Genomic DNA, 13,766 nt, shown 5'->3' with positions numbered 1-13,766 from the left:
AAAAAAAAAAAAAAAAAAAAAAAACAAGACAAGATATCAGACTAGCAAACGGATAGATGGACATCCATGCTTATACTGATTTAAAAAATAATTTTATGACGAACAATATCAAGAACTTTTCTGAATGTTGCACATGCGCATAAGCTTCGCCTCGAAAGGTACAGAGGCATGAAATGAAACCGACGAAAGTTTATACTTTGTCCTTGAGCTACAGCTTCTAAGGTACGCCTACGCATTACGCTTATGTTCATAAATATAGTGCACTCAAGTGCACTCCGATCGCATATCACAAATTCTCCTCGATATATGGGTCACTTGGCGAAGGGAAATTTGAGTTTGTAAATAATATGTTGGGAGCTAACCTTGTGTCAAATATTGCAAATATTAATATTATTTTGCTTGGCTATAAGCGAGCTACAAAGCATCATAAGACTCTCTGGGAAATGAAAAAGGCTAAGAAATGAAGAATGTAATGCTAAAACATACATAAGAGATGCATTGCATAAATGAAATAAATAAATGAAATTAAATACTTATCTTATTTTGTTTCATTGAAATTTTTTTGTATTTAATTGCGATTGATAATATGTTAATATGTGTACGTTCGTTAACCTTTGCATTACTCTCTGCTAAATATTATCTTTTCAAATTTTTTGCAGACTTTATTCATACATCTCGAAATACGAAGAGAAGAGGGCTCAATCAGTAGTCTTCAAAATGGACCCAAGGGTATGTATAATATATTTTACTAGATATATATATATATATATATATATAGTATACTATATTTGCTAGATATATATATATATATATATATATATATGTGAAGAACAAATTTCTCTTGATGACGGTACTATAGACACTGGCGCATAAATTGCATGAATATTGTTTTATAAAATTTATTGCCTCATAAGTTATTTAATATATATGATATATACATACTTGTACAATGATTCATGTTAATGCGTGTGTGCCTTTGATTGAGACACAATCAACGCATAAATGTTAATACACGTAATAACTAATACGAAGAGATTACTTACGGCGCAATATTGCTATAAAATAGTTAATGTTCTATTATTATTATTATTATTATTATTATTATTATTATTATTAATAATTTATAAAAAGCATTTAACAAAAATTATTTTTATATCATTGGTATGTATGCAAATAATGAGAGATAATCCGTATAATATTGTGCACGAGTAGCTGCATACACGCTTGCAAACCCCTCAATATGCGTGGTTTGATGCATATATTTATACATAATAATATTAATGAATTATTTATTATTTTGCTTACGGTTCATTCTTCTACTCATCATAATAAAGTAATTGCATTATTTTTGTATATGTACGTCATAGGTAAGCGAAGGTATATTAATTTTATCGTTTCCTATGTTACCCTCCAATCCAATCAATCCTCTTGATCCATATTAGGTGTGCAAACGATTTTGTTTCGCTGCTTGAAATTGATTGCTTCATAAAACGCATCTGATGCGTTCAATTTTCGCAAAATTTCAGCTATGAAAAATTTTTTGATTTTGATATTTGAACGACACAAATTTCAATTGTTGACAAGTTCTCGTTCAGTATGTATCAAAGCTCAAATAGATAGATGGATATCATTCATGACACTGCGTAGTTTTTTTTTTTTGTTTTTTTTTTTGTTTTGTTTTTTTGGAAAGAAGTGGAGCTAAAGTTACGGAAATTATTAATAATTGACTTGAAATTAAAATACACTTTTAATCATGAAACAGTGGTGGTTGGCGAGAAATAATTTGCAGTTTAGACTGAAAAGTTTTACCGCATGGCGCATATTCTCCACACGTCATCGTTCGGCGATTATTCATAAAAAATGCAATCGCATTTAGCAGATCAGCGATTCACATAAATTAATGACGCGCGAAACTGGTGAGACGATAATTTCGCTTTCAAACTGGCAAGATTCTGCTCCAAGCTACCCGAGATATGGCAAAAGACCATACATGCATGCATGCGATGGTGAATGATTCGACTATTAACCTTTACGAGTATATTCTAAAGTATAGTTGAATGTTTTTCCAAAAGAAGGGAACGAATTTATTTTCACACCTATTATTTTCTATTGGCCTATCAGCATTACTCTAGACGATCGAGTCAACCGTTTGAAAATTACCCGCTACAGGATTCGATATAGAAAAAGATGAATGGGTTGCGCGGCTAAGAAATCCAAATAAGAAATATTTTGCACTCAAACTTTGTTTTTCTACACAAAATTCTAAGATAGCTGTAAAGGTGATTTTAGCAGACGGTACGACGAACGGACAGTGCTAAGTTCTTATGAGTTATCCTAGGCATATTGAGCGCTTAAGAAATCTAATCTATTAATCTAAGCGGTACGGATAAAAACTGGTTTAGGAATAAATTTTTACTCTTCTCTAGAACTATAAGAAGGTAGCATTACCTTCTTCTTCGGCGAAGTGATCAAGGCTAACCACTCATACGCACAATCATGTCATCTTGTTTGTATAGATAAAGACATTTATCGTTCATTCACCTTTATTGCAATGGCATGTTCGGCTGTTCAGATATATTTGTTGATCGGGTGGTGGTCATGCATTTTTGAAAAGAATCATCTCGATTGATGAGACTTGTTTCCATCTATGTGGATACGCAAGAAATGAGGGTAATGGTCGAGGAACTCCTCGCGTTACAACAATTGTCAGTAGTTTGGTGCGGTTTTTGGATTGGTGGGTTAATTAGTCCGTATTTTTACGAGAATGTTGGTTTGCAACGTATAGATGCTTTACCGAACAATACTATGGATGTACACGATGAGCTTTATTTTCAGCAGAACAGTTGCATCTCTTCCTCAAAGGGTCTACGTAAACCGTTTAAAATATATTTGAAGTACATAATCGTTCAGAAGAAAGTCGGTTAACGATCGATGACGAAGCTTTCCTTGAATAGATGCTTCACGTCGAGACATGATTCTTCCGGCAAGATTGACTGAACAGAACGTATATTGAGAGTATCAAAAGATGCAACCAAAGGCCAATGTTTTTTGAAGCGATTTTAAAGGTACATCACTGCACCCCCCATTTACAACATCGTCTGTACCCAATGAAAATTGCCTCAAAATTTTGCTTGGAGATCCTTGACCACCATACAAACAAACGCTCAAACGTCCAAAGCTTTTGATATCCTCGAGCACCGGTGTAATGTGAACTGGATAGTGCCTTTGTGTATGCACATCCACCGCATGCGTTCTACAAAAACAAAAGCGAGGTCTAGGATTATGTTAGCATATAATTCGCCTGCAAAATTTTGCTTAGACTCAAGGGGGTCGGAAACTCCCAATACCCTCGAGCAATCGCGTAATGTGGGCTAATTAAACGCTATACATAAATACATCCATCGCAAGTGTTCGACAAAAATAAAAGAGACTCATCTGCCAATTACGTTCTTTAACAGGATTACAAGGCTTTCTTAGCGTTCCCACTCACACGACTTGGAATTGCCGGTATACCACACGGCAAAGAAATGAATCTTGAAATTCATAATTCATTCATCAGTTAGTAGTCGAAAGTTTTTCATACTCAAGAAGGAAGATCTTATGCTTATACCAAAAAAAATCGTCCTTTGCACAGAAATTGTTGTGTCTTAGTTAAAAGTTAGTGCCGAAAGCGACTATTACACTTCACTTCACTTTACCGCTATACTTCACGTAAACATTTTTAAGATAGACTATGTGGGACACTCTAATGTTGCATAAATTTTTGTTTTTTTTTAGGTAAATTTCTTCTAATACCTTAACATTTTTGAGTGATGAAGATTTTGTTGGAAGATGAAATTTTTTGTTGCTTGGCTTTTGAGTATGTTGATAATTAAAAGCAGATTTGTAAAAATTTAAATACCAAGAATTGCACTCATAACAGATCTATATAGTGTTTGTGTTACACGTTCAGGTAGAGTAAGAATTCCAATTCATATTGCACATCGACTACTTATAAACCCTAATAATCATTAAATGATATTCGAATTGTCTGAAATTAAGTCTGATTATCATGATTATTATCGTACTATGGAAGAGTCCCTATTTTTATTTGATTCGATATATACGCACAAAATGGATGTTTTTATACCATAAAGTAATTGCGGTACAACGGTATATTAAGTTTGGACGTGTATGCAATACCCATTCGATCGATTTAGAATCACTTTTTGTATCTGTCGGTCCGTGCCGCTTTGTTTAGTGCAACCTACAGGCGGCAACTTGTGACATATTTTGAAGAGATTTGGTACACCGAAGTGCTTTGGGCCCAAGGACGGACGCAATTAAGAATTTTTCGGATTATAAATATTACACTCTAATTAACTACTTTGCGAGCTATACTAAATTGAATGAGGATTAAAAAGTCAGTTATCTTCATCCCTCTCTCTCTCTCTCTCTCTCTCTATACATATGCATATACATATAAGTGCATCTTAAGGTTTAAATAAATTTTGTTGCTGTGTGAAATTTAACATTATGCTCACACCTTTACCTTCTGTTGTATTTTTAATTTGTAATTAAATATTTTTTGCGCAAAAATTTTTCCTTGACGTTAATTTATTCATATACATGTGTCCAAGTTCACATTTTTGTTTTATTAAATAATATAGACACAAAAATTTAATATATATATTTTTTTAACAAATGAAGATAGACGACAACATTTTGTTTTACTCTTACCTGATGAGTCAAGTACTTGACAAATTATAAGTGTATGAACGTAATAGTACATCCGTGAATTAATTATGATTACACCTGTGAATGCCGATTGATGATTAACGATCCTAGCATTAATGTGTAAAAGGTAAACAAAAATATATGAAGATGTATAAATGAAAAAGTGCACAGAGTAATGGTAAATTGATAGCGCGGATAATGAAAAAATAAATATTGCATATTAAATGAAAATTTGCAGATAGCCCAGGCAATCGTTAATGAACGAAACATCATTTGCGCTACGTTACAATACCGATTAATTGGGAATTGGGAATAGGGAAAAAGAAACATATTGTTTGGGTGTGTTTGCTTGTATGTAAATAACTATATAGAGATCTTTAGCTCCTAAAGAAAAATAAGTCGATTTCAAGTTCATGGGTTTAATGGGTTATAAAATTCTTGCAGCGATTATCTTAAATATTATACCAAAAATTGTTCCGAATTTATAGACGGAGTTGTTCATCTTTAGTGGCGATTATGGCGGAAAGAAAAAAAAAAGAACTTCAGTTTCATTAAAGCAAATACGAAAGTTGTTTCTTCTTAAGGGCTTTAACACGCCTGTAGTATCATATAAAAATAGTATGGACGTGTAGTCCAAAAAACATACCGTAACTGTCAATCGTTAGAAGCAAAGAAGGTGTTCAGCTATTTTGCCTGGGTTTTTTGAAACTCTTCAGCCCGAAGATTTTCTTCTTCTTGGCCAAATACAAGGCAAAAAAAACATAATCTTACTCATGTATTTCAATCATCCAATCAACATGAATGTGCAGCGAACTTGTCTGAAAATCTCCCAGTTTTACCTATTAAATGTCATCGCCTTTATTTGTTTGTTGTTATTGTTTATTTCGCGTTAGATTTCATCATTATTTTATTCGCAACTAACAAGTGTAATAGTGAACAAAAGTGAAGTGGTCTTCAAAAATTAATTTCAAATCTTTGTTCCATGGGAATATTTTTATCACAGTCCAAGGGGTAAAATTTTAAAATTTTTTTTTATTCATTCATTCATTCATTCATTCATTCATTCATTTTAGCTACTTTGAGTACTTAGAGTAATTCACATCCCGTTTCTTAGATTCGTATGTTTTCAGCCCCTAAACACATCTAACTTTTAATTCCTCAATTGATTTTCAACTGTTACCAACGACATGACATACGTAATAAATCTTTGCCTGTGATATTAACTGAAATGGCAAAGGCTTTAATTTATTGCAATTTAATTTTTATGCCATTGAATATATAGACTCTCATGCTTATGCTATAATATTTGCATGGAATATGGATGTGTGTGTGTGTGTGTGTGTGTGTTTGTGTGTACTTGTCTATAAGTCCGAATATTACATCCATATGTAAGTGCAAATATATTTAATGAAATTTGATGTATGCACATGTTTTTATGATTAATTTTATCATATCATCATCATTTCGTTAAAGTGAACAAATTCTGTATTTCGTAGTTCAAATTCAATTTTAGGTAAACAAATATTTGTTTAAATTATTTGACTACGCTGACGATGCTGTTACGTACCGATAATAAATTGTAAATTGAGTGACATACCATGTCAGACATATATATATATTGTCATTTTGTGGCCATCGTAAAAGGTTAAATTTCTATTTATGTATTTATCGAGGAACATATCGAGAGTAGATGTTTTATATTAATGTTGTCATCTTGTTTCTGCTTACATATAATTTATGGAGATAAATTAATTACACGATAGATGAAATATAAATCTAGGCAGGCATGCATGCATGTAGTTTTACATATAATATAAAGTAAACTTATAATATCGAATTATATATATATATATATATATATATATACACCTTTAATACATTCTCATCAAATTTAAATTTCAATGGAAAAATTTTAAATTCACGGATCTCGTCCCACCTCCGCGTGATAATAATAAATTTACGTATCTTTAACATTCAAGAAGTCAAAGGGCAAATTAATCTAAATATGTAACGTAATGTTCTATGTCTTTTATATGCTTAAGCATAAGAATAAGGGATGTAAGTGATGTAAGTGATGTAAGTGATAAACGCGTGTATTCATGTGTAGATAAATTTATGCCCTTAAGTAGATACATAAAAAGCATACACATTGACGCATTCATTATATATATGTACACAAATAAATCTATATATATAATATATAGAGTATGCTAGTATGTAATATCTAATGTGTGTATCTAATGTGTATTTTATATAGACGAATGTACTTACACTTACTTACACACTCACAATCAAAGTTATAGTAAAACGTGTGGCGAACCACATGGTGTTTACGATTCGATTTGATATTTTCAGTGATGCACGGTTTCACACGCAAGTGCCGCTGCTATCGTATTGAAAGACTTATTTTAAATGAATATGTTGTAATATTTTTTTAATTAATGAGACTTATAGCGTTGAGAAAAACTGATTACTTTAAGAGACTGTAATTATATCCATAAAATAAACGAGTTAGTATACCGTTTTAAAGCGTAATTTGAAATTTGTTTCTTGGGTATTTTATCGGCTGAGATGAATTTGATACACAGCCGACGGATACGGGAAAGACAGAACGCAGGAGAAACGAGACGAAGGAGAAACTACAATTAACAACATAACACTAGATGCCTAGATGAGAGAAGGCCAGACAACAGGCGACAGGCGGCAGGCGACAGGCGACAGGTGATGACCGTTGATAGACGGATGGATGGCCCGACAACAGATTGATGAAGCATACCTGACGCAAAGATGGGCGGACAAGCAACAAACGGGTAGGCAACAAATGATTAACGGACAAATGGACGTACGGACGAACAAAGAGATAGGGCATGGGATTTTTTTTATGCATATTTGTGTGCGTTATAAGCGCGTATGGCAACTTCAATCCGCGGTGTAGTTCGTGGAATTCATTTTTTCCGGTTTTGTAATGTGCAGCAAAGAAACTAGATCGGGACGATTTTATCAAGGCGACTGATAAAGAATGACATCTAATTTGATTAAAGTTTGCGAAAGTGTGTAAACTAGTTACGCTCTAATATAATTGTTATATAATGGGGGAAAAGTGACGGCGTTTAAAATATCACGTAAATGTTATTATAATCAGATGTGATTCGTTCATTGTTGTATTTTAAAATTATAATTTTTCTTAGGTTTGTGTGTGTGTGTGTGTGTGTGTGTTTGTGTGTGTTTGGTTAAATAAACACATTTACTATTTACAAGTGTGACACATGTTATGTTATAATTACTTATAAAAGAATGCATTTACACACTTGTGTCGGAGCCATTTAAAAAATTAATTAAAAACAGAAGTTGATTACTTGCAATCGTTGCACAACTTCCACTGCAATAAGTAAGTTGAGTAAAAATCGAAATTATTTACATTTAAAGTTTTTTTTATTTTTATTTTAATTTTTTTTTTTTTTATCATCAATATTATCAAGCACTTGCTGCGGATCGAAACATTATTTAAATTTTGTTTAAAGTTTTATTTTTTTAAATTTTGAGCGCGATTTATAAAACTGTCCTATGACTATCATTCATAACGATTCGATTCAATCCTCATAATTATTTTCAATATCATGAGTATTTCTCAGTAAGTGTGTTGAGACGGGAGATGGTTCATCATTTCGATCAATTGATGTCGAGGTATTGAGGTAGATTGATATTCCATTTTCAGTCAGGTCTTAGCAAATAATTTTTCAAAATTATAAAATAGATATCAATGATGAAGCTTTTTTTTTCCATAGGCGGCGAAATGCAGAGAACCATTGGCAAGTGTACAAGAAGAAGAGAAATATGAGAGAAAGCAAATTTACTTATTTCACGCATCATGCACTTAAGAGAAAATAGAGTTAAGAGAAAAAGCGTTCATTTCTCTTAAATGGAATGGCAAGTATAAGCTTTCATGTATTATGAGGACCCTTTCCAAACCCTTCTATGAGTATTTGATGCGTGATAATGGGGAGTAACTTTTCTATGGCATCAGATAGAGAAGACAGCATTTGTTTTGCCGATTATTAGAGGATTAGTTAGTACGATAATCACACCATTTCAAAAACATTTCAAAGACGAAGCACATTCATGCTAACACCCCGATATTAATCCATTTGTTTATTATTCATTTCCTAATATTTAAAATATTTCAGGTGGAAAGCCATTGAAAGAAAAAAAAAAAAAAACAATGCGTTTAGTAGGAGGAGTAAATAGAAAAAAAAAGATTAAATATATGTATTCAGTAAATAAAATCTCGATATTCAGGATATTTTTCAAATCATCCAATACCCTACACCAGTTTTTCGTATTATAATCTATTGTAAGATGGTAGCCCGGTAAAAACAAAGGTGATGGCAACGCTAAAATGATGAAGGTTTGCTTTATCTCTCTCTCTCTCTCTCTCCCTCTCTCTTGTTTACTTCTTGTTTGCGATCAAACGTGCGCCAGCGACGCGTAGCTTGCCTATATAAATACGGATTACAAATTAAAGTAAGAATTGGATTTCTATAGCGCACAATGAAATGAATGAAATCGATATTATTCTAAAATCTTATGTTCTTTTCCTCGTCAAATACAAAAAATAATATTCTGATACCATGCGAATACTTGGCTTTACATAAGATTCCTTATGTCGGAATAACGCAAAGTGTAAACTGTTTTGATCCGGTTTGTTTTAAAAAATAAATTTTCTTTCTTTTCCGTGACGCATCTCATGTCGAGAAAGTGATCCAAATTTAGCGCAAATGACTTATATGTCATTCATATTCTGGATGAATTTTCATCACTGGATATTAGCAAGTAGACTTTGTTGAGGTGCAAAGGCGAGAGGATTTCAAAAGGCTTGCACTTGTTATGTAATTTACATAGCGGTTTCCTACAACAAGAAGTCATATTGGGGTTGACCGTTAAAATGTGTTCGATTCCAATTGATTTTTATTGTGATAGTGTTTCTCTTTGGGCGAAAACATAATCGAAAGTTTGCGATCCATAGGATGAGTGCATGAATATAAACCACAATCATCAGATAGATAGGCGGATGCAGGGACAGACAGATGAGTAAACGGGCAGACAGACACACGGCCGTGCTTGAATCGATTCTGGAAAACATTGTGTGTGTGTGTGTGTGTGTGTGTGTGTGCGTGTGTCTGTGAATAGAAAGTTGATATATCTCCAGTTCTTTTGGATATTGCATACATTGTCACAAATTTTATATACCCTTACGGTGGTAGTATAGTGGTATATGGTGCAAAAGTGCTTTTAATATTCATATCCCGATTTCGAAAAATATAATTGTTATGGAAGCCGCACTATCTCGGCTAAGAGCTCACGTTTTTCTTCTCTAGTCATATAGACAAAGACGTTGAGAGTTATTGCTTGGTATGGTATTTATCGGTCGTTATGCTTAACAATGTACTATCTATTGTATTTTAATGATCATCCGTTGTTATAATTACTAATCTGATTTATTTGGATGATATATAGGGATGACTTGCTATACAAAAAAAAACATTTACACTGAAACCTTTCTCCACTTGGTGCATTCAACAATGAATGAAGAATATTTGTTTGTAGGAAATTAATTATATATAAATTATTATGTATATGCGTTTAAGTTTAAAAAATCTTCATTATTTGTTTCTATGATTGCAAAACAACAACTTATTCTCTCTCCTCAATTAAAGTCTGTTATAAGCATTACTTTAAATAGCCCGAGTAATTTTTATTTATTTATTTCCTAGTAAGTATTTAAGCCAATTTTCGAAACGTTTCGTGCTCTAATAGTAAGTTGTAACCTATTGCTGAAATTAGGTTCAGGTATTGGACTTTTTTCCCTATTTAGCGCAACCGTATTTGTGGATATTAACTTTGGATAGATGAGCTAAATTTGAGGTTTCCTTTTCAATATTTTCCTCCCGCCTTACTACTTTACTGACAATAGCATCACTGGCACATGATTCGAAATTTTATTGCCTTCGAAAAGTACGAATACTTAAAGGCATCTATCTGAGCATCTATTTTTCGAGATTTGTATGCCTTCATCCTTCCATGATAGCGTACGCTAAAATGTATGAAGTAATTATTTGTGAATGATGAATTTTGTTATTATTTATTTATTTTTTTTGCCGTTGTATCAATCTGCCTATAAATATTATTTTTATTTTTTTTATACTCATCACCGAAGGATGAGGGTATACGTAGATTTCATAATGCTTGCAACACTAAGAATGAAGTTGCCGGGTCGCTAAAAGATACATATATATACTTGTTGATCAGCGTAAAATTCTGAATCATTGTCTGAATTCATGTCTGACCGTTTGTCTGTTGTCGACACTCTTCTCGTCGCAAAAATGCAGCTATGGACTGCAAATTTGTCAGAAATTTGTGGAAATTCTTCCACACGGCTTGGTATCCGACAATGGGCAAAATCGATCAAAGGACACGCCAATAGTAAGTCGTAAGCTGATAGTGACTTTATTTCTCGAAGCAGATATTTGTCGTTTTTTGCTCATTCGTCATTAATTTTGAAAGATACAAAGCTGCATATTTTTTCTATATTAATTTGATGAATTATTTCACCGAAAACGTTGTCTATATAGAAAACGGCAGTCGCTGCAAGCATTATTAAATATATCGGTCTATATATTGGATAATTTCGATACTTTCCGCCCAATTATTGTAAAATATTGCATACACACATATCTTTCCTACTTCAATGCAAAGTGATAAAGTCGAATTTTCGGTACGTTTCGAACCATGGCCGTTATAACCTGGCGTATCAGTTTTGTTTTAGCAATCCGTTTAATCTGGAAATTATGTGAGATTAAGTCAAATATGGCGAATGTCATGACTTTCTAGATCCATTTTCTCTTAACAATCCCTGCGATATGAGTATCAAATGACAAGGCTTGAAAAATAGAAAGCGATTTGTAATAGACTAAAATGTAAAAAATAGATTTTTTTTTTTAAATTCACTTTCAATAAAATCTGTTAGTAGTTCACCTAAAACCTAAACCTAAAACTCCTTAATATTTCTCTGGGAATAATAACAACGGAGCACGCTGCGGTAAAACAAAAATTGGTATTAGTGAGATAGAATGTGTGTGGTGCTGGATATATAAGGATCAGCTCTGGCTGAATATAAGTACCTCGGTTGTTATACCCTATATCACTTAAGAGTGTACTTAAATTTGTGCGTACATATGTAACAGGCAGAACGGTTTAAGATGGATCCATATTTTCTTAAATCGATAGATTTAGAATCATCTTCTGAATAGGTCTTTGCCTGTCTGCCTGTGTAAGTTTGTGTTCAACGTATAAGTTGCAATCTTTTTTGAGCTATTTTGATGAAATGTGACACACTAACGTGCTTTGACCAAGAACGAAGGCTATTGAAAAAAATTCGGAACGATCCACTTCTTCGATTACTCTCCGTACAACTTCTCATTTTGAAAAATTGATATATGAAAAGAAAATTGCAATTTTCAAAATTTCTCAACAAAAATGGCCAAGTGATAGTATTTCGCCATTCTTAATAAAATGAAACGGAAATCAATCTTACTGAGTTTGAAGCACATAGGACTCCTCTAATATGCGGCCTTTCATGAAAAGTAAGCCTTTGAATGAAAATAATGTGTAACTTTCTGTGTGTTATTTCCAAAACAAATTAATAACTGTATTAGACGAAATGGTGTAGAGTATCTGATAGTCGGCCTTGATCGACTTTAGTTCTTAGTTCCTACTTGTTTTTATTAATATATTATTGTATGGTATGTTAAGATGAATGTACTTTTTCTCCCGATAATAATAATAATAATAATAATAATAATAATAAAATTGCAACAAATTTTTATATTTTAGTCCATTTTATTATTTTACCTTTGCGGTTGTGCCATTGCCAAGGATGCTGCCGTAGGCGATAACAAATCAGCGTTATCATCTGTCATTGATAAAAAGTCGATGAAAAGTGTTGAAGAATTAAAAACGAAAACGGATAAGAGAGATTCATCTGATCAAACTTGTAAGTTGTTGTTATTGTTTTTTCTTGTTTTTTTTTTTTTTCTAATTCATGCAATAAGGATATATTATAACATAATTTTATATGCATATATTTATTTTGATATTTTCAAGTTGTTCTACGTTTGAATACGGGCGAAGAATCATTTCGTCCAATATTGGGTGCAAATTATGATCAATATCAAGTAGCCTCTTCTGCTCAGGTAAGTGCGATTGTGTATGCATGCATCTATATTATACGTACCATAAGAAATGCAAATATAATGAATTTTTATATACATCTGGTATCTGGCAGTTATGTGTGTTATATTTTATTTTACACAAATAACTATTTTTCAAATATATGACGTTTTACGTTTTATTAATGTCATGTTGTGAACACAAGTATATATATATATATATATATATATATATATCTATATATATATGCGTGTTATATGAACATACAAATACATTTGCAAAGAATAAGTGATACTGACAGGTATCAAGCTCGTATACAACACATGTTTATGTCACCTGTAATTCACTCAAAGTTCCCAAAAACACCATTTTGCTCGTTGATTGCTTTATTTTATCTTCGATATCATTTCATAATTTGAAGCATGATGGGTTCGATAGACGTCGTTACATCTTGATGGTTTACTTAAAAAAAAAAAAAAAAAAAAAAAAAACACTGATTGATGAAATTGAATAATTTAAATCAATAATTTAATGAATAAGTTTTGCAAAGCGACTCAAGGAAACGTACTTGCAGAGTGACAGATAATGAAGATAGATAAGTCATTCAAAATTCTCACATGCCATTATTTTCACTTTTAAAACGGTAAGAAATGCCTAAGCAGGTCAAAATTTTCATATTATTTTAATACTTACTTCTGTATTGAGATGGACGACTAGCTAACTAATTTTATCTCTATTCAGATCAGATAAAATATTTTTATACTCATTGTCGAAGAATGAGGCGCATATTAATTAAGCCAAAATTCTCGCAACACCCAAAAGAC

The 13,766-nt window shown here is 32.3% G+C and overlaps 1 protein-coding gene across 1 annotated transcript in view; it reads left to right on the top strand.

Annotated features, from left to right (window-relative positions):
* The first annotated feature begins 2,673 nt into the window (after positions 1 to 2,673).
* LOC119634240 (putative uncharacterized protein DDB_G0291608) overlaps positions 2,674 to 13,766 on the top strand; it is a 39,124-nt gene continuing 28,031 nt past the window's right edge. The window contains exons 1-3 of the mRNA XM_038028297.1: positions 2,674 to 2,811; positions 12,607 to 12,766; positions 12,877 to 12,965. Coding sequence (XP_037884225.1) covers positions 2,674 to 2,811; positions 12,607 to 12,766; positions 12,877 to 12,965 — 387 coding nt within the window. The remainder of the gene's footprint in view (positions 2,812 to 12,606; positions 12,767 to 12,876; positions 12,966 to 13,766) is intronic.

This window comes from Glossina fuscipes, unplaced genomic scaffold (assembly GCF_014805625.2).
Source record: "Glossina fuscipes isolate IAEA_lab_2018 unplaced genomic scaffold, Yale_Gfus_2 0, whole genome shotgun sequence".
Taxonomy (NCBI): Eukaryota; Metazoa; Arthropoda; class Insecta; order Diptera; family Glossinidae; genus Glossina; species Glossina fuscipes.
Note: the sequence above shows the minus strand (reverse complement) of the source record. Positions and strands in the feature narration are given on the sequence as shown.